Raw genomic sequence first — 21067 nt, forward strand, 5'->3', positions numbered from 1 at the left:
CTTCAATTATTTTTCTTGTTTTGCATTAAAAATTATGCCACTGATTTGCAATGCATGATAACAATAGCAGATTACATTACAAGTTTTTTATAAAGTGCTCTAGGCTTTTCTAGATTGCTCAAAAGAAAGCAGTGCTCTGAAAAGTCTCTCTCTTTCTCTGAATGCTATCACACAGAGGAGGCAAGCATCATGAAAACATGATTAAAATGTGGTGATAGTGCAATCGAGGGGAAGATTATCACACCCCATGCACTTCTCATGTTTATGTCCCGTGCATAAACTGTAATGGACATGTCTTTGGGTAATAATGGGAGTTTCCGTTATTACCCAAAGACACATCCATTAAACTTTATGCACAGGATACGAAAAGGAGAAGTGCATGGGGGGATGATATTCTTCCCCCCGATCATGCTATTACTATGTTTTAATCACATTTAATGCCTTGCATCCATGTGATTATTATTATTATATAACCTTTATTTATGAAGCGCTGTAAATTTACACACACTGTACATACAATCTTTTTAGTTAGACGATTCCCTGCCCTCGGGCTTACACTTAAAAGACATACACAGAAGGAGAAGGGAGTAGTGGAGGGAAAGGGTAAGAGGTCCAGCAGTTCCCTCTACCTCAAAGGCCTGGACCAAGGCAGATGGACTGGAGGGAGGTTTTGGCTTCATAATGAATGGTTAATCATCTTCCAGGGAAAATACATATTCTCAAGTAGGATAATAATATACAGTACATAGCAATACAGGAAAGGTTTGATAAACAGGCACCAAAAGAACATCAAATAGTAAGCGACAATTATGCAATGCCTGGGAAGGCTTCTCTGAACAGATGGTTTTCAACTCCGTTTTGAACTGGTTAAAGAAGTGATGGCCCTTGCTTGTGTGGGAAGAAGGTTCCAGGAGTGAGGGGCAGCAAGTGAGAGGGCGAATTCGGGATGAGGCAGAGGAAACCTGGGCTGAAGAGCAGACATTGACTACCAGAACAGGGGCCCTAGTGGGAAGGTGAGGAGAAAGAAGGTCTGATAAGTAAGGAGGGGCCAGTCCATGGAGGGCTTTAAATGTCGACAGCAGGAGCTTATACTGAATGCGGAAAGGAGGGGGGCCAGTGAAGGGATGCCCAACACAGGAGAGATGTGGTCAGAGCGGTGGGTGGAAGTGATAATGCATGCACTGAATGCTGGACAGAGATTAAAGGACGGAGGTGAGAAAGAGGAAGCCCAGCCAGGAGGACATACAGTAATCAAGTCGTGAGATCACTAGGGCATGGACCAGGATCTTGGCAGTAGAGGCGGAGAGATAGGGTTGGATTTTGGCAATTTGTACAAAAAGAATTGTGATGGCTGGGTCTCCAATCATCTGGGAATTCTCCTGAACTACAAAGGTTAATCTGGGAGGAGGAACATGCTAATGAGAGCTGACATCACATGCTAATGAGCTGTGACATCATAGCTGATGCAAGGTCTAACGGACCAATCAGAGAGTAGGACCGCGAGATTCAAGAACTTTCTAGGGAAAATCTTTAAAAAGACTTGTGGAGCCATGCGGCTTTTGTCTCTCCCTGGATCCTCTCCTGAGGGGGAAACCAGATGCTGTCTCTTTGAGTCTGGAGAACACAACTCAAGGGAATGCAGGTCGAGAGGCCAGGGGGCCCTCCCTGCATCCAAACTCAAAAGGACTACAAATCCCACTGTTGTGAGTAGTTAGGAATGTGTTAGCTTGCGTTTAGGCCTTTTTGTATTTTCAAACAATGGCTTGCCGTGAATGAATTCTGTAACTATGTTCTTTGACCTGCAAGGCAAAAGGGCTTTGCAAGAGTGTTATAATTCTTTCTATCCTATTCTACCCTTTTTAAAATAAACTTCTTTCTTTAAAAGCATCTGCACTCTATACTCCTATACACTGCCTAGACTCGGCTATTGAACTAGATCTCTCTCTCAAGCAAGTCCAGTGTGTGCTTGGGAAATATAGTTCATGATAATTCACGGAGTGGTGGCAGCGCGGCTTTAGGACCCAAGGGGTCTCATTCCGCTCAACAGGGAGCGAGAATGGAGATTTAGGAGATCCTAGAGGGAAAAGTGTGACAAGAGGGGACCCCTGGGAGTAAGGGCACACGTACAGGGCGCCAAGGGCTCCAGGGAAAGGCCCCCAAGTCACCACATGGTTGGCAGCGGTGGTTTCGGACTGTTGGAAACATTGCTTGCTGGGGCAAGAGTGTGTTCCGCTCTTGGAGTTTGATTTTAGTGTGATGCTCTGAAGAAGTTCTCTGTTCTCTTTCTTTCTCTCTCCCCGCACTCTCTCTCTTGTGCCCACTGATGAAGAGTTAAGGAGAAATAGTGCTGGCTCTTTCACTCTGTTCTTGCTTTGGGAAGAGGCCTGTTCAAACTGAAAGAGGCTTGAGTTTTTGCTTTCTTTCCTGCTCTCTCTCCTTGGTGATAGGAGGGGTAGGGTCGGGTGGCTCCTGTTGCCTGTGTGGTGTTTTGAGCTGTTTGCAAAAAAGGGGGTGGCTTGGCCCACGGCATCCCTTTAACCTAACAGTTGGAAATTCTGTTGGGCTGAGAGCCAACAGGCAGAGATCAAGCTTGCTAAAAAGCGGTGATCTGATCACTTGCTGAAAGGTGGGCTGGAGGCAAAGAAATTGCAAAGTCGCCAGTGATTTTTTTTTTTCTTCCTTTTCTTTTCCTCTCTCCAAGGGGGGGGGGGAGGAGAGAATCAAGAAGACGTTGCTAGGGCACAACAGGGATCCCTTTGATCCTCTTGCTGGCAGGACCAAATGGTCAATTTCTCCGGTTCTGTGGTCTTTCTCTCTTCTTTCTGGCTAAGGAAAGGGGAGGGGACTTTTAGCCCACTCAAGGGGGCGTGCTTCTTTTCTCAGTGAGCTTTAAACAGGCCCAGTTTTTTCCTGTGGCTACGGACCCTGGGAACACCATCTAGTGGTGGAGTTGGGGAACTGCAGGAAGGGAACTCAGTTTTCTTCTCCTTTACATTTCTGCGCTTCCAAAGATTGCACGTGTTCTGCACACATCATCACTTCATGCAAGCCATTGTGTTGTTGTTTTTTATTATTAGTCCTTTCGCGTTATACTTTATAGTTAGTGTTTAGCATGCACCTGCGCTCTGGCAAGGTCACTACCATGGCTGATAAAACCCAACATACCTCAAGGGAGGAAGAGGGACTTATCTCCGTCCCGAGCCCGCCATCCTCCTACACCAGTGGACATGTGGACTCACATGAGGAAAATGTTCACAGACATGCAGAAGGAAATTCAACGAGACATGGCTGAACAGCGCCGCCAGGACTGAAATACAGAAAAATGTTCTTGGAGATGCAACGGCGCAACGAGGAGATTCAACGAGACATGGCTGAACAGCGCCGCCAGGATGCAGAACAACGACGCCAGGATGCGGAGGAACGACAGCGCCAGCTGACAGCCAGAATGAAGAATTCAACGCCAAGTGGCAGACCTACTGCTTGGTCGCAACCCAGGCCAGCCACAAACGCCGCTGCTGGTGCGGGATGAAGGGCAACACCGACGCTTCCCCACCTACAAAGACGGCGACGACTTTTGAGAGTTTCTTGGAGAGTTTTCAGCGGTGTGCAGGACCCACGGTATTCAAGAAGACCAATACATGAATGAGCTTCGCCCACGCTGTCAGGAATGCTCGCGACATCGACGCCAGCATGGCACCGGAGGATGAGCAGAATTTCCACCTCTTTGTGGAGAGGGTCGACAACGCCTTGGTCTCACCCCGGAAGCGGCGAGGAGACGCTTCAGACGAACGGACAGGAAACCGAACTCATCTGGACTTCGACCTGGCTTATGCAGTGCAACGGAAAAGGGAGCTTTGGTTTCAAGTAGCTAAGGCAACCACACTGGAGGCAGCCTGCTCCTCATTGACTTGGAGCAGTTCCGTGCATTATCCCCCGGAGGTGGTCCAATATTGCGGGACAAGAATCCTAGCGACAGGCAAAAGGCAGCAGAGGCGGAATGCCGGTACCGGGAGTTTAGAGGAGACATGCCTGCATTGCCCAATGCAGGCCATCCCAAGAACCCCAGCCTGCTCATCACTTCCCTCGCAAGGACAACTCCCAAGTTCAGCAGCCTAAAGCTGCTGCACCCATCCACCTCAACCCTCGCCAGCCTCAACCCCGCAACCACAAGCGTCTCAACATCCCTCATCGTCTTCACAAGGCAAACCTAAGGCAAAAAGAGGCACCTAAATGCTATTCTTGTGGACAATTAGGCCATATTAGGGCTCAGTGCCCACAGAACCCAGCACGATACATGTTATGGCTCAGGCAAACCTCACGTGGCTGAGTCGGGTGCAACAGTAGATCCTGATCCCTCCATGATTCTGTTCACCTCAGGCGCACCCTGTGGGTGGGTGACAGAGAGGTGGTAGCATACAGGGATTCAGGCGCACAGATCTCAGCCCTGCATCGATCCTTTGTGGACCCTAACCTCACGACAACGACACCAAGGTTCTGGTAAAAGGCTTCAGGGCACCACCGAGTCTACTGCCGATGGCAAGAATCCCCATCAAATATAGAGGATGGACGGGACCCTGGACTTGCAGTTTACAGCGACTATGAATGCCCTGCCTTTGTGGGAGAGGACTTGCACCGCCATGTCCAGGAGGCGCAGCGAAGTTCCCCGCGCCATCCCAGACCAAGGCGGAAGCCGCAGCAAACCCAGGAGCCCAGTCATCCAGTGCACACAAGGAGGCTCTTCGGGCAGACGTGGTCCGCCAGGGCGAACATGGTGGTGACATGCCATTCTCTCATCCTACAACACCCCTACCTGAGGGAGGGGAGAGGGAGTGTGGTCCCAGCAGCCGTGGCCGCTACGCAGCATACCCCTGAGCCACAACGGGATATGTCGCCACCAGCGGACGCTTGGCGCCAGCTCCTGTCCCAAATGGGCAACACTTCCCCTACAACGGGAGAACTCCCTGCCCTACCCTCTGTGGAGGAACAGCCAGTTCCGGTCTCAAGGGACACAGTTCAGAAGGAACAACAATCGGATCCAACCTGCAGGCAGCGTGGTCCCGGGCGAGGGTGAGTCACACACCACTTCTCCAAATGACCGACAGCAAGTTCTGGTGGTAGATGGCCTGCTCTACCGGGAATTTTGGCCCAAGGACTTTAAGAAGGCTGGTCACCTCTGAGGCAATTACTGGTCCCAGCTGCATACAGGGCCAAACTTCTCAGCCTGGCACACGACCACCAGTGGACATTCAGGAATCACACGAACAAAGGACAGACTTAAGAAGGCTTTCTTCTGGGACAGGATGAACAAGGATGTGGCCATCTTTGTCCGATCCTGTCTGGTCTGCCAACAAGTGGGAAATTCCAAAGATCAGACAAAGGCGCCTCTGCAACACTTCCCATTATAGAGGTACCTTTTCAGAGAGTGGCAGTGGACATTTTGGGGCCCCTTCCCCGAAAAACTGCCAGAGGAAAGCAGTATATCCTCACATTGGTGGACTTTTGCACACGTGGCCAAAAGCCGTGCCACTGGGTGCCATCTCAGCCAAGGCGTGGCTCAAGCATTGACGACACTTGTGCTAGAGTAGGGTGGCCTTTGGAGATCCTGACGGACGCAGGGACTAACTTTATGTCCAAGGCCATGAACCGTCTCTGGGAATCACATGGGGTGAGGCACCTCACTTCGGTCCCATATCATCACAAACCAATGGCCTGGTAGAACGTTTTCATTCTACCTTGGGGACAATGATACGAAAGTTTGTAGAGGAACACTCTAATGATTGGGACTTGGCTCTACAACAGTTCCTCTTTGCCATAGATCTGTCCCACATCCCAGTTTGGGCTTCTCACCTTTTGAGCTGGTCTGATGGTCACGAGGTGAAAGGGCCCTGCAGTTAGTGCGCAACAATGGGAAGGTGACCAACCTTCACAGCAAACAAATGTTGTGGATTTTGTCACAGCTGCAAAACACGCTCAGGACGGCGTGGCAAGAAGCTCACGACAATCTCCGACAGGCACAACAAAGACCAAAAGGCTTGGTATGACCAGTTTGCCAGGGAGCGATGCTTCCACCGGGAGACCACTTTATGGTCTTAAAGGCATTAGGACTAAAAACTGGAAACGTCCTGGGTAGGGCCTGCCACAGTGCTTGAGCGAAATAGGCACTGTGAACTATCATCCAACTACCAGACACTGGTCTTAGCCAAGGGTCTATCATGTCAATTCACTTAAGCCCTTTCAGCGACAGGCCGCATTACCTTCTGCCCTCGAGGATCCAGAGGCAGATGAGGAGGAGGGCCAGCAGGAGCGTTCTACGATAAGAAAGAAGGAGGCAACCTGGAGGACATTCAAATTCCCACAAGGCGCACTTAACTCAACGCACAGAGTTTTCACGTCTAACATCCAGGTATGCTTTCCTTTTTCTCCAGTACCTGGCTTGACCATGGATCCTCAACATGTAGTAGCAGCGGATGACAACCGACCTTCGGCCGAACAGCCTCGACGGGTGTCGCCGGTGGAAAAACAAGCCATTGAAAAAGATCAACAAATGCTCGAGATGGGGATCATCCGACCCTCCCGCAGCACTTGGCATCACCTGTTGTATTGGTGCCTAAGAAAGAAGGTAAAGAGATCCGGTTTCTGTGTGGACTACAGGAGACTCAACTCTGTGACACGTCCTGAGCAATACCCTATGGCCTAGGTGGAACGAACTCCTGGAAAAGCTGGGACGTGCCAAGATCTGTCCTCTATAGACTTGACCAAAGGCACTGGCAGGTTGCTCTAGCTGAAGAATCCAAACACCGCACTGCGTTCATCACCCTATGGGCTTGTTTGAGTTCAACGCTTCCATTTGGACTCGCAACGCTCCAGCGACTTTCCAAAGTAGTCGACTCCCTGTTGAGGGGCTGTGGGAGACTTTGCGGTAGCCTACCTAGATGACATTGCGATTTCTCTGACTCCTGGGAAGACATCTGAAACATTAGAGCTGTCTTTCAGCGCATTCAGGAGGCTGGCCTAACAATCAAGGCCAAGAAGTGCCAATTTGTGCTGGAGAGGGTGACTTACCTCGGTCATGAGGTGGGCCAGGGACTATCACACCTTTGCAAGCAAAGGTCAAGGTGATTCAGGACTGGCCAAGACCAAAGTCCCGAAAACAAGTCCAATCCTTCCTTGGCTTGTCGGGTTATTACAGGAGGTGTACCACACTCAGTCAGATAGCAACTTCTCTGACAGACCTCACGGGTTCAAAAAAACCCAAGAGTGAAATGGACCGAAGGGTGCCAGGAGGCTTCGACACCCTGAAAAGAGCTCTGACATCTGATCCAGTCTGATGGACAGACTTTGATAAACCCTTTACTATAGCCACTGATGCTTCCGACAGGGGCATTGGAGCTGTCTGTATGCAAGAGGGCCCAGAGTGGCTTCCTACACCCTGTGCTTGTTCTCAGCAAGAAGCTGTCTGCCAGAGAATCCAACTGGTCCATACCTGAAAAGGAGTGCTACGCCATTGTCTTGCCTTAGACAAGCGTGAAAGCCTTACGTATGGGGCCGCAATTCACCTCCAGACAGACCATGCAGCATTGTGATGGCTTCACTCAGTGCAGGGAGCAATAAGAAGCCTGCTCCGCTGAGTGTATCCCTACAAGACTTTGACTGAAATTCACAGGTGGCTGGAGCCTTAATGTGGTGGCTGACTGTCTCTCCCGCAGAGGGCTAGTGGGCCACTGAGGCCAAGGAGGCCCGCACATTTTTGAACTACCTGAACTTGCTATATTGTTTGAACTACCTCTCATTGAGTTGTTCTACTGTGGCATTATGTGTTTGTTTACATTTCTTTCACAGGTACCAAGATGACATCCTTGCCAGGGTGGCTCTGATCCATGTTCCAGGCAAGTGGACCTTGGGGGGCGTGTCACATTTCGTCGCTTATGTGTTTCTCTTTGACAGCTTGAAATCTCAGCCATTTTGTCCAACTTGCAGTTCTTCCAACCGTCCGAGATTTGGGGGGCGTGTGAGGCGGGGTCTCCAATCATCTGGGAACTTCTCCGAACTACAAAGGGTTAATCTTGGGAGGAGGAACATGCTAATGAGAGCTGACATCACATGCTAATGAGCTGTACATCATAGCTGATCAAGGTCTAACTGACCAATCAGAGAGTAGGACCGCGAGATTCAGAACTTTCTATGGAAAATCTTTAAAAAGACTTGTGGAGCCATGCGGTCTTTGTCTCCCCTGGATCCTCCTGAGGGGGAAACCAGATGCTGTCTCTTTGAGTCGGGGAGACACAGACTCAAGGGAATGCAGTCGAGAGGCCAGGGGCCCTCCCTGCATCCAGGAACCAAAAGGACTACAAATCCCATCTGTTGTGAGTAGTTTAGGAATGTGTTAGCTAGTGCGTTTAGGCCTTTTGTTATTTTCAACAATGGCTTGCTGAATGAATTCTGTAACTATGTTCTTTTGACCTGCAAGGCAAAAGGGGCTTTGCAAGAGTGTTATAAATTCTTTCTATCCTATCTATCCCTTTTTAAAATAAACTTCTTCTTTTAAAAGCATCTGCTATCTCTATACTCCTATACACTGCCTAGACTCGGCTATTGAAACTAGATTCTCTCTCAAGCAAGTCAGTGTGTGCTTGGGAAATATAGTTCATTGATAATCACTGATTGGTGGCAGCGCGGCTTTAGGACCTCAAGGGGTCTCATCCGCTCAACAGGGAGCGAGAATGGAGATTTAGGAGATCCTGAGGAAAAGTGTGACAAGAGGGGACTCCCTGGGAGTAAAGGGCCACGTACAGGGCCCAAGGGCTCCAGGGAAAGGCCCCCAATCACCACAAGAATCTACAAGCCTTGGCTGTGGTCTGGACTGAGGGATACACGACAGAGAAGAATCAAAGATAAAACCAAACTGTGGGCTTGCTGGACTGGTTGAATGAAATGTTTGTCACAGAGACAGAAAAGGAGTGTTGAAGGGCAAACTTAGGAGGAAAGACAAGAAGCTCCGTCTTGGACATGTTGAGCTTCAAACGCCGATGGCACATTACTGCGAGACAGCTGTGAGGCAAGACGAAACTTGCTGTTTCAAGCTTGGAGAAGGTCAGGGGCGGAAAGATACAACTGGGTGTCATCGGCATACAGATGGTAGGAAAAACCAAAAGAGCTAATGAGTTTTCTTAAGGACAGTGTGTAGAGAGGAAAACAAAAGAGGACCTAGAAAACAGAGCCCTGAAGAACTCCAACATATAAGGAACAGGAGAAAAGTCTGACCACTGCAACTACTGCAAAAGATCTGCCAGACAAGTAAGATCTAAACCAGTCAAGAACAGAGTTGAGAACCCAGGTCAGAGAGTATGCAGTTAGGAGAAAGTGATCAATGGTGTCTTAGTTAGAGTGTCTCGGTAGAATGCCTTGGGCGGAAACAGACTGAAAGGGATCGAGGATGGAGTTGGCTTCAAGAAACCAAGACAGCGCGAATAAAACAACCCATTCCACAACCTTAGACAAAGGGGAAGAAGAAAAATCGGATGATAGCTAGACAAAGAGGAGGGGTCAAGAGAAGGTTTTTTCAGAATTGGGGAAATGAGTGCATGTTTGAAGTCTGACGGGAAGGAACCTGTAAGAGAGAAGAGAGAGAGATTGAAGATAGGGAAGCAAGGGCAGAAAGGAGGGAGCTATAGATTAGAAGACGAGTAGGAATGGATCAAGAGAACAGGTTGCTGGTTTGGAAGAGTTCAAAGTGTAGAGAGCTCATCCAAAGAGGCAGGAGGAAACACAGAAAAAAAAAATTTTTTTAGGCTTGGGCATAGAGATTAAGAGCAGAATACAGAGTCCTCTCTCTCTCTCTCTGGACAGGTACCAAATTTGCACATTAGATGTGGCAATGGGGGGGGGGGTCCCAGTAGGAGCAATTACATTGAAATGTAAGGAGCACAGGGGCCATTTAAACAGCCTGGGGTTGCAGCAGAGTTTCCAGAAAAAAATGGCAGCAAAATGGAGGTCAAATTAACCCACATTAAGGGCTGTTTATCCTGGGATTAGGCCAGATGCACCAGATCTTTGTTTGATCTGTGAGGATTGGGCCTGATCCTGGCCTTGGTGTTTTGGTTTGCATTGTCCAAACAGGATGATGTAAGGCGAGAGAAAACATGGGCTGTGGGCTGTGGGGCCCATGTGGACCACCCCTCAATCAGTTTTCTAAAACTCACTTTTTGCTCCGAATTTTGCAGGAAAATACAGAGTACTGCATAATAATGTCAGGTGGCTGTGATTGATACTGGGCATTGTGAAGTTGAAGGCTTTTACAGCTGGTGTCCATAGTTTTATTTGGGTTTCCTGGGTTGTGTGGCTGCATTCTGGAATAATTTATTCCTGATGTTTTGCTTGCATCTGTGGCTGACATCTTCAGAGTTGAAGATGCCAGCCTCAGATGCAGGCAAAACATCAGGAATAAATTATTCCAGAATGCGGCCACATAACCCAGAAAACTCACAGAAAACTATGATACTGGGTATGTTGTTTCTGACCTCAGAGGCAGCAACTTGTGCCAGCACTGGCAACATTGGGCAACACAGTGGGCATGTGTGTGGAGACAGCCACCTGGCATCAAGTGTAAAAGTCATACAGGGCATCTAGGGCAAACTGTGAGAATATGCCAGAATATTCTGGCCAGCATAGACAGACCCTTAGTTATAGTAGTAACTTTTTTTGTTTTTTATTTGTTTGTTTTATTGTTCAGATGAAAATCTATTTGTCTAGGAATTAGTTCCACTGAATTTATGTCTGAATAGACATATTTGTGGTTGTGCCTTGAAGTACAATTATGGTTAATCAAAACATGATTCTGAAATAATGAAACATTACTTCCTAAGAAAACAAAGTGGTGTCTCTCATACTTTCATATTCAGATACAGCTAATAAGCAAATACTTCAGAAACAAAATGGGACAATTAATTTTTATATAAACAGGCACTTCTGTTGAGTTAAAATTGTGTTGAAGTTTTTCCCCCCTAGTAACTAGGCAACAGGGGGAAAAACCCATTTACCTGAATTGCTGTTTATTTTTACTCTTTATTTTTAAACCCCTGCTGAAATGATTTTGATTTTCTGCACTTACAAGATGGTAGAATGAGTGGCTGTTTATGTTGTAACTAAATTGTTTAATGCACTGTTTGATACAGAAAGCAAATTAGACATCAGAATAAATGTTCCCTATTTTTGTAACCAGCCAGTAGAAATTTTCTTATCTTTTCATAAATATTTCAGCATGTTATATAATGTAAACAAATGACCTCTCTTGACTTGGGTAACGGTTGTAAATATCAGACAACTATAGCATGAAAGCAGAGCATTTCATTCCCCCCCCCCCCAAGAATGCAAATGTTGCTCCATTTGGGTGTATCCTCATCAAAACATCTGAAAATACACAGTCATTAAATGCTATTTCATAGTAAATAAGAAAAGTAAGCAGGTTTTCTTTCTATCACTAGTTGTATTATTGTAGGATAGATTTCTTTATCCTCATCCAGCTGGAGGAAAGTTGGAGTGGTAGTTATAATCATAGTATATAATTTAATGGAGAAGTTGAAAGACAAGCAGTTTTTTAAAAATATGGAGCTAGTACTATAAATAATAAAATAAAATAATAAAGTTTTTATTTTAATCCCGCTCCTTCCCAAGATCAGGGCGGCTCACAACATATATTAAAACAGAGTGGATACAATACAATAAAAACAATCAAACAATCAATACGATAAAATAACAAGCTAAAAGCCCCATTAGCCCAACCTCTTGGCCACGGAAGAGGAGGGAGGCCCACAGGATTTTTACTCAGGGAATGCTTGTTGGAACAGAAAGGTTTTTAGATCCTTTCTGAATTGGGCCAGGGAGGTTGATGAGCGGAGCTCAGTGGGCAGCGTATTCCAAAGGTCCGGGGCGGCGATGGAGAATGTCCTCTTCCTGGTGGAGGAAAGCCTGGCCCCAGGCACCTTCAGTAGTTGCTGCCCAGATGTTCTGAGGGTGCAGGACGGAATATACGGGGAGAGGCGGTCCTTCAGGAATCCTGGGCCCAAGCCATTTAGGGCTTTATAGGTAATCATCAACGCCTTATATTGAGCCCGGAAGCGGATGGGCAGCCAATGGAGATCTTTCAGCACAGGTGTTATATGGCTGGCCCTGGAAACGCCAGTGACCAGCCTGGCTGCCATGTTCTGCACCATTTGAAGCTTCCGGGTTTGGTATAAGGGTTGCCCCATGTAGAGTACGTTGCAGAAATCCAGTCTCGAGGTTACCAGAGCATGTACAACAGTTTCTAGGTCCCTCTGGGCCAGGTATGGACGCAGCTGGCGAATAAGCCGAAGCTGATGACACTATGGTGACACTTTGGCTGTTTGGGATCTCCTGTTGTATTCTACAACTAAAACCACTTCTGATTTGGACCCATATGCCACTGTCATGCAGGTCTGTGGGCGGGGCTGCCACCCCTGGGGCTCCTCCGGAACTCCTGCCCTCCATGTGCGTCACCACAAACACTCCAGCCACAGGTTGCAGTGCGAGGAATTCTTTAATAAAGTGCGACTAACAGGGTCCAAAGAAACAAAAGAAGTGGTAAACCCTTCACCCACTGTCCACTGGGGAGGAGGGTAAGTTCCTTCACTTCCTGCTCACCCTACCGGGCACTTCAGGGCCCCTGTCACCTCTTTTTGGTGGCTTTGTGGTCAGCCTTCTCGATGGTTCTAGGGGGTGGTCCATGCTCCCACCACTGCCCCTTTTCATCCCACCAGACGCCCTCCAAGGAGTCGGGATTTCCCCTCAACGGAAACGGGTGCCAGCGCTCCTTTTTAATTCCCAAGTCTCCGTCCCAAACCAGGTTTCTCAAGAGCACCGTGTTGCAGTGCCCCGCCATGAGTCTGTCTCGTCCATGTTGCAGCGATGCCGGTCAGCCCTTCATTCCCGGGCTTCTAATCACCTGTTCTGTCCCTTTCACATCCACCGCACCCGCATCTTCCACCACACCTCCTCCCGGCCACCTCTCCCTGCCTCCTTATATTCTCCTGGCTCTGCTCCTTGTTTCCAGCTTTTCCCCATCTTCCAGCACCTTCTTCAGCAAGCCCCAGTTTCTCTTCTCCTCCTCCTGCAGCCCTCCCGCCCATCCCCGCCTGGTTACAAGGTCTCAAGGAATTGTAAGTTTGACCACTTTTGTCTTGAAAGCAGGTATGAGACTCATGTGGCTTTTCAGATATTGTTGGACTATAACAACTCCAAAGAGCCTGTCAGCATAGCCAGTGGCAATGAATGCTTTAAGGTTTGGAAAGATAATTTAATTCTTCAGACCTTGTTGAAGTTATGTTGAAGTTAAATTTACTTAATGCTTAATTCTATCTGCTTGTCTACATTAATTCTGTCTGTCTATGTCATAGCCAGCCAAGAACAGCTCTCGGAGGATGAGGAGGAGGACGAGCCTCCTCCAGAGCAAGAGCTAATTGAGGCTACACCAGGTGATAATCCTGCTCTGCCAGGTCCCAGCTGTGCTCTCCCAGCCCCAGAAGAGGAGGCCCAAGCAGGTCCTAGTGCTAGTGAGATGCCTCCTGGGGTGCAACAGCCTAGTGGTGACTCTGGGGAGGAAGCTTGCCTGGATGTGCCTACTTACAAACAGAGAAGGGCTGAGAGTGCTTGCAGGCGCAGATCCAGGAGGATTGCAGAGAGGCAATTAGCCAACCAGCCTCAGGTGGCACGTGGGAGAGTTTCCCTTACGTAAACTGTAGAGAGGCCTCAACTCAGTGCCAGAGTTTATTGCATGATCCTTTGGTGTGATTGCTGCCGGCACTGGCTCCTTGTATCTTGACTCCTTGTTGCTTTGACCTCGGAACGGATTGGACCCTTGTTATCTTCTGGCTGCTTTGACCCTGGACTGATTTGATTACTCTGACTCCCAGTATCCTGACTTCAGCTTGGCTTTCAGACTGCTCTGACTTCTGGTATCCTGACTTTGGCTTGGCTTCTCGGACTGCTCTCACGCTTATTCCTTGCAAGGTCTGTGTTCTGCTTCCACTTGCTGTGCTAAGCCATTTTTATCGGCATGTGTCTGTGTATGCTGGCCGCAGTCCAGGACAGAATAAACTCTGGCCCTGAGTTGAGGCCTCTCTACAGCTTAAGTAAGGGAAACTCTCCCCCGTGCCACCTGAGCACTCTCAGCCCTTATTATTATTATTATTATTATTATTATTATTAAACTTTATTTCTAAAGCACTGTAATTATACACAGCGCTGTACAAATTCGTAAACTACTTCTCTGTTTGTAAGTAGGCACATCCAGGCAAGCTTCCTCCCCAGAGTCACCACTAGGCTGTTGCACCCCAGGAGGCATCTCACTAGCACTAGGGCCTGCTTGGGCCTCCTCCTCTGGGGCTGGGAGAGCACAGCTGGGACCTGGCAGAGCAGGATTATCACTTGGTGTAGCCTCAATTAGCTCTTGCTCTGGAGGAGGCTCGTCCTCCTCATCCTCCGAGAGCTGTTCTTGGCAGGCCATGACAGTCTACATCATGTGTAATATGATGCTGGCCTATCAATTAATTCTCTGTCCTTTAGCCTGTATGATATTTGGTTCATGTTATTGGTCTCTGTTCTGGAATGGTTATTATAGAAATATTATTTCACTAATGCTAATGGGAGTGAACAGTGTTGGAGTGGTCTGCAAGGGCCATGAAATTCAAATCCCTGCTGTGCAGGAATACACAAGTAAAACACTCCAGAAAGATGCCTACCCAACCTCTATTTAAAGACCATCGAGGATGGAGAGTCTACCACAACCTCTGAGGCAATCTGTTCCACTGTTGAACAGCTCCTACAGTAAAAATGTTCTTCCTAATCTTTAAGTGGAATCTCTTTTCTTGTAAATTGGTTTGTATTCTGGAGCAGCAGAAAACGAATTTGCTCCCTGTTTTACTTGTTGTTGTTGTTGTTGTAATCCCACCTTGATCCCAGGGAGAGGCAGGAAATATAAATAAAACTTATTATTATTATTATTATTATTGATATTATATCACCTTCCTGGATGTTTAAAGACAGCTATCATGTCACCTCACAGACTTCTCTAAGTTAAAAATTCTCAAATCTCTCAGTCATTTCTCATAAGGCCTGGATTCCAGATCTTTTATAATCTTGGTTTTCCTTCTCTGGACATGTTCTAGCTTGTAGGAACAGCCTTGCAAAGAAGCATGGAGTGATTTTGATGCTCTCAATCTCTCTCTCTCTCTCTCTGTGTGTGTGTGTGTGTGTGGGGAGAGAGTGAGTGAGTGTGTTGTGGGTACCAAATCCTTTTCAAGAATATGGGTGGGGTTTCATGGGATGTACATGACCCCTCCCCCCATATGATTTGTCTGCAGCCAGCAGGCCATGTAATCCCACCCTATACATTTCCTTATTAATGATTGCATTTTTTCATCAAAATCTTTTTAGGTATTTCCATACTATATACTTGGGCATTCGGAGTAGGAGGAGTGGAGATAATGACAGATGGCGCTTTTATTGGAAAATGGTCTATGAGTATGCAGATGTGAGTATGCTGCATTTGCTTGCTACATTTCTGGAAAGTGCCCCACAACTGGTCTTGCAGCTCTGCATTGTTGTACAGACACGTACTCTTCAGGCCCTCCAAGGTAAGATTTTCCCTAGTATTTACCACTAAGTTTATATGCATGAATTAAATAATATGCATTGGCTTCAGGGCTTCATTTTGCTGGTATTAGCATGCCCTGAATTGAATTTTGCTAAGGATGAGCCCATTGGTAGAGAGTTTTGGAGGGGAGGCAGTTTTCATCTACAGCTATTATAAACTCTGTGGTTCTGGAGGGTTCTCCAAGCCACCAAAGGCTGCAGCACTGGGTAGCTTTAAGAGATGGGTGAGTCAGTAAAACATTGCTATTTCCATTCCGTCAGTAAAAATGTTCCGGATCAGAATGAAAGCAGACTTTTTTTCCCTGAAAGGCAAATGTTGAATGCATCACTTAGAATATTTATGTAATTTAAGGGCCATATCAATTATTATTTTCAAGTACTTTCTCATTTTTAATCCACTGTAAATGCAGGGGCCCAAATTTAGATAGGAACTCTATAATGGAAGGTACAGCAAGGGGATTGTCTCTTCTCCTCCTGATTGAGATAGTGCTCCTGATCCTGTAATTAATAAAAGCAATCCATTATTTTGAAATATTATTGCCCCAATTGGTGTTTCAGCAGACCATTAGTGTTACTAGGGTTGGCATCATCTGGTGTGGTAACTCATGATGTCATTAACCCCCATTGACCTCTTCCCATACCACACCATACAGAATCCTTAAGAATTTTTTTTCTGGTAATGTTACTCATAAATCGTAATTCCCATATATCACTGAAGGTAATAGTTGTGATATAAACAACTAGCATAATTAAAATTATACTTTTAAATTACAATATTATACGAACAGTCTAGATGTATTTACATGCACATAGTTTCATATAGACCCCATACAGATAGGCCAAAATAAAGCTTCTTCAGGTCATTTTGGATGTGTGCTGTTTAAATGATGCATGCGTCCTTAGAGTCTGGAAGCTGCACCAAAGCCACACTCAAGTCCTTAGGACTAACTAGAGCATGGCTTTGGCATGGCTTCCGGCCTCTTAGGACACATGCAACATTTAAATAGCATTTTTCCAAAGTGACCTGAAGCAGCTTTATTTTGGCCTGTCTGTACTGGCCAACTGTTAAAGTGAAAGTTTGGTGAGATGTGATGTTTTTAAAGAACATTTTAAAAGAATAAAAAAATTAAAAAATTAATTTAAATTAATTTATAAAAACTAAAAATTAACTTTTTAAAACAAAAAGTTGGGGCCTCTCTATTCTCCTCCCATTGAGCTTCATCCCACTCACACCATCTCTTCAGTATTTTAAAGGGATGCAGGCAAATTCCACAGCCAGTTTCTCTCAAAAGGCAGATATTTGAGAAGTAGTGGTGTCACCCCCACCTTTGGGTGTCACCTAGTGTGGCCCACACACCCACACCCTCCTAGTGATTCCCCTGCAGAAGATAAAAGAGGTTAGATCAAATCCTAATACCCACTCAGAAGGACAAAACTGTGAAACAATTATCTGTACTTATGGTAGAACAGGGATGGGAAAAGCACAACTCATGTACCCACTAGCTTCTCTTCCAGCCTATGAATCCCCCCCCCCCCCCCCTTTTTTTTTTTTTTGCACAACAGTAGTGTGATTTTCTACCAGAAAACTGCCCCAAACAATGTGCAGATCCTTTGGTTTGTCTATCACCCTAGAACCCCCATCTCTACAAGAAAGAAAGAAAGAAAGAAAGTCATTTTCAGATGGTTTTCAGCCAAATACAGCTACCAGAAGTGACGTGGCATCACTGGAATGTACCAATGGAGAGGAAATAAAATTGATTCCTATTCCCACTTGCAATTGCCTATGCCTGTTATAAAGTAAAAATAAATATATATCTGTTAGCGATGTCCAGAAACTATGTCTGTTTAACTACGGAATAACTCTTGATTAGTGTGGGTTTACATGTTAAAATTAATGTAGTGTTAACTTGAATGTTTCTGGTGTAAGGTCTGGAGCAGATGAAGAATCCATTCAGTCCAAAAAAAAAATAAAATATGGAGTGTCTAAATACTCAGACCTCAAGTCATTTCAATTGTATTGAGCTTACATTGAAATAAATTCCAGCAAAATAGTTCCTGATATACGTAACAAAAAAGAAAGAGGATGCTAGTAATAATAACATTGTAGTCATCAAATAAAATACTATACTTTTTTTGCCTTGCTTCTAAATTATTTTAGTACTCAATAACCCAAAAGGTAACAGCAATACTTCTCTTCATGGTTACTTTTAAAAGTAATAACATAGGTAACATTGTTGCTTCAAAAAAATGTGTTGACCTTAGTATAGCAGAAGTTTTCCTGGACAGAACAGAACACACTGTCCTGGTTGGGGAACACGTGGAGGAAGTTTCTGGGGAGGAGGTCATTTCACATACAGGGAGGTAGACAGTTTGAGGAATGTCACAGACAGAACTAGGAACAACAGAGATCATTCTGGGAGCTTGCAGCTACATAACCGATTTGAAGTCCTATCCCTTATCAGGGATGACGAGGGAGTGCAGCAGGGACAGTCCTCAGTGAAAGTGCAGCAGATTGTGGGGAACTCTTTGCCGAGGAGTACAGAATCAGTGGTGTGTGGGCCTGACAAGATGTTGATAATAATAATAATAATATTTTATTTTTATACCGCTTTTCCATGATGATCAAAGTGGTGCACAGAAAATGCAATAAAAACAACAATACAGAATAAAAATTTCAATAAAAGCATAGCAATAACACTATATTAAAACATTACATTAAACAAATAAAACCAATTACCTCAAATCAAAGCCAGCTGAATTGTTAATCCATGATGCCAGTACATATAGGGGGAAGATGTCTCAGGAGGTGTGATGCCTCCCTGGAGCAAAGACCTCTGATGTGACAGAGAGGCTGACAAGATTTGTCAAGGCTACTAACCATTACCCATTTCTTTTGGTCCATGTGGGAACCAATGATACTGCAAGGCACAGCCTTCAGAATATCAGAAGGTATTATGAGGCTCTGGGTAGGAAGCTGAAAGAGCTGGATGCACAGGTTGTCATCTCATCCCTTCTCCCAGTTGACAGGCATGGTCCAGGAAAGGAGAGGAAAATAACAGATGTAAACAACTGGCTCCATAGAGGGTGTCACCAAGAAGGATTTGGAACTATTTGGATTCTTGAATCATGGGCTGCGGTTCAATGAAGGGGGACTTCTGACCAGGGATTGTTTGCACCTCGTGCCAGTTGGCAGAAACATTTTTGCCAGTAGTCTCAAAAATTTGATCAGGAGGGCTTTAAACTGAGTTATATGGGGGAGGAAGACAGTATTTCAGAAGGCAGGAGTTCATCAAGGGCTGGAGATAACAGTCAAACTGTTATAAAGGAAACAAGCCAAATACTGCATGGATCCAACAGTGAGAGGCAAAAAAAACCTTATACAGGCAGCAAGTAGGAAGGACCCACAGTCTTAGATGTCTACACTAAAACACAGAGCATGGGAAATAAATAGTATGAACTTGAACTTTTAGCACAACAAAGCAAATATGATATAATAGGCATCACTGAAACCTGGTGGATGAGTCTCATGATAGGAATGTTGTAATAGAGGAGTATAACCCTTTTAAGAGAACTACACCAAACAAAAAAGGAGGAGGAGGAGGGACATTTACACCAGTGAAGAGATCCAGGATTTATATTCTGGAAGCCAGGTGGAGATCATCTGGATAAAAATGAAAGAGGAGGGAAAGAACAGGGATGTTACTGTGGGAATCTACTACAGACCCCCAAGTCAAACTGAGGAATTGGATGATGCCTTTCTAGAACAGATGGCCGCACACTCAGAAAGGAGAGGTGTAGTAGCGATGGGTGACTTCAACTATCCTGATATTTGCTGGAAGTCAAACTCAGCGAAAACCTCAAGGTCTAGCAAATTCCTCACTTGCCTGGAAGAAAAATTCATGTCCAAAAGGTGGAAGAGGCAACAAGAGGAATTTATTGTGAATTATTTTAGTTTCAAGGTCTACTAAATCTTAGACTGGTGGTCTACTACAGGTAAAAGCAAATACATGTTAATAATCTTTTTAAAACATTGGGTATGAACACTTATCCTAATGCTCAGATGCACTTGTTAGTTGGGGAAAAGCACCCATATATTAGGGAGACCATACTTATATCTATAGAGGTCATCAGGGGCACAAATTTACCACACCTATTCTAAGATGGACAGTAGGCATTTTGGATATGATGAATCTAAAGGCCCTTTGCTCTGAAGGCTCTCAGGCTTAGCTGTGATAGTCCAAACCTGATATAATTAATTTCTCCTTCCCCACTGGTTTCAGTTGGGATGCTCTTCTAAAGGATCAACATTGGCAGGGATGACTGGTAAGCATACATGTACCTCCAGTTCCTTCTGGTGTGATTTTGGTATGCTTTGGAAGTGGCAGGTGATTCATTACTTTGCTTCTCCATGCCATCTCTCTCAAAATTACTTTTTTAATTCATCAACTGCTTTTTCTCAGAAATGCACATAGCTAACCTCTCACATCCATTTTGCATTCCTTCCCATTAAAAATAGCCCTATTCAGGTATTATAAATATGTTACATGACAAAGTGTACTAATCATATTCTTCTGTGTCACCACTTCCTTATGGAGAGCAATGTTGTGAAAAAGAGTATTTTGTGGATGTTCTCCATGCAGTCCAATATACTGATTTTTTTCCCAGCATTCTGGAGTGCACAGAGGGCCTTTTCACACAGAGGTGCTCCCCTTCTTCACAAAGTTGCCCTCCACTGGATAAGTGTGATGGAAGTAGTGACAGAAGGGATGGGACTAGTGTGCTCCATCTCTTCATTGATTTGGTCTGTCCATCTGCAGAACATCAGACTAACATTACTGCCAAATTTATAATTCCTCACTCAAAATATTGGATTAAATTTGGATGCACATAGAATTTTCTTATTATCCCACTCCAGGGGCCTTTTTACAGTACCCTATTATATGTTCATATTCCCCTTTAACTAGCATGGCAACAATCTGTGGAATCCTGGGATTTGCATTTTAGGGATATATATTTAGAAATCTCAACCAGAAAGCTCTAGTGCTTCACCAGGTGCCCATTCACACTATACAAATTTAAAGTTATATTCCACTTTAACTGTTGTGACAACTACTATGGAATCCTGGGATCTGCAGTTCATGGATGCACATTTTACAATTCTCAGCCAAAGAGCTGTAGAGCCTCTCCAAATTGCAAACTTCAGGATTCTATAGTATGTTGCTATGGCAGTTAAAGTGGAATCATAGCACTATATTTGTGTATTGTGAAATGATCCTAGATCAGATTGTATGGAGCCATTTTGGGGAATGCACAATTGGATAGCAGGAATGTTCCTATACATATTTTTAAGAGAGAGAAAAAAAGTTGTATAAGAGCACTCTGAAGAGGGATAACATTGTAA

The 21067-nt window shown here is 45.4% G+C and overlaps 1 protein-coding gene across 1 annotated transcript in view; it reads left to right on the forward strand.

Annotated features, from left to right (window-relative positions):
• Positions 1-21067, forward strand: part of XKR4 (XK related 4) — a 184613-nt gene that overhangs the window by 109254 nt on the left and 54292 nt on the right. The window contains exon 2 of the mRNA XM_042466295.1: positions 15448-15647. Coding sequence (XP_042322229.1) covers positions 15448-15647 — 200 coding nt within the window. The remainder of the gene's footprint in view (positions 1-15447; positions 15648-21067) is intronic.

This window comes from Sceloporus undulatus, chromosome 4, assembly GCF_019175285.1.
Source record: "Sceloporus undulatus isolate JIND9_A2432 ecotype Alabama chromosome 4, SceUnd_v1.1, whole genome shotgun sequence".
Lineage (NCBI taxonomy): Eukaryota > Metazoa > Chordata > Lepidosauria > Squamata > Phrynosomatidae > Sceloporus > Sceloporus undulatus.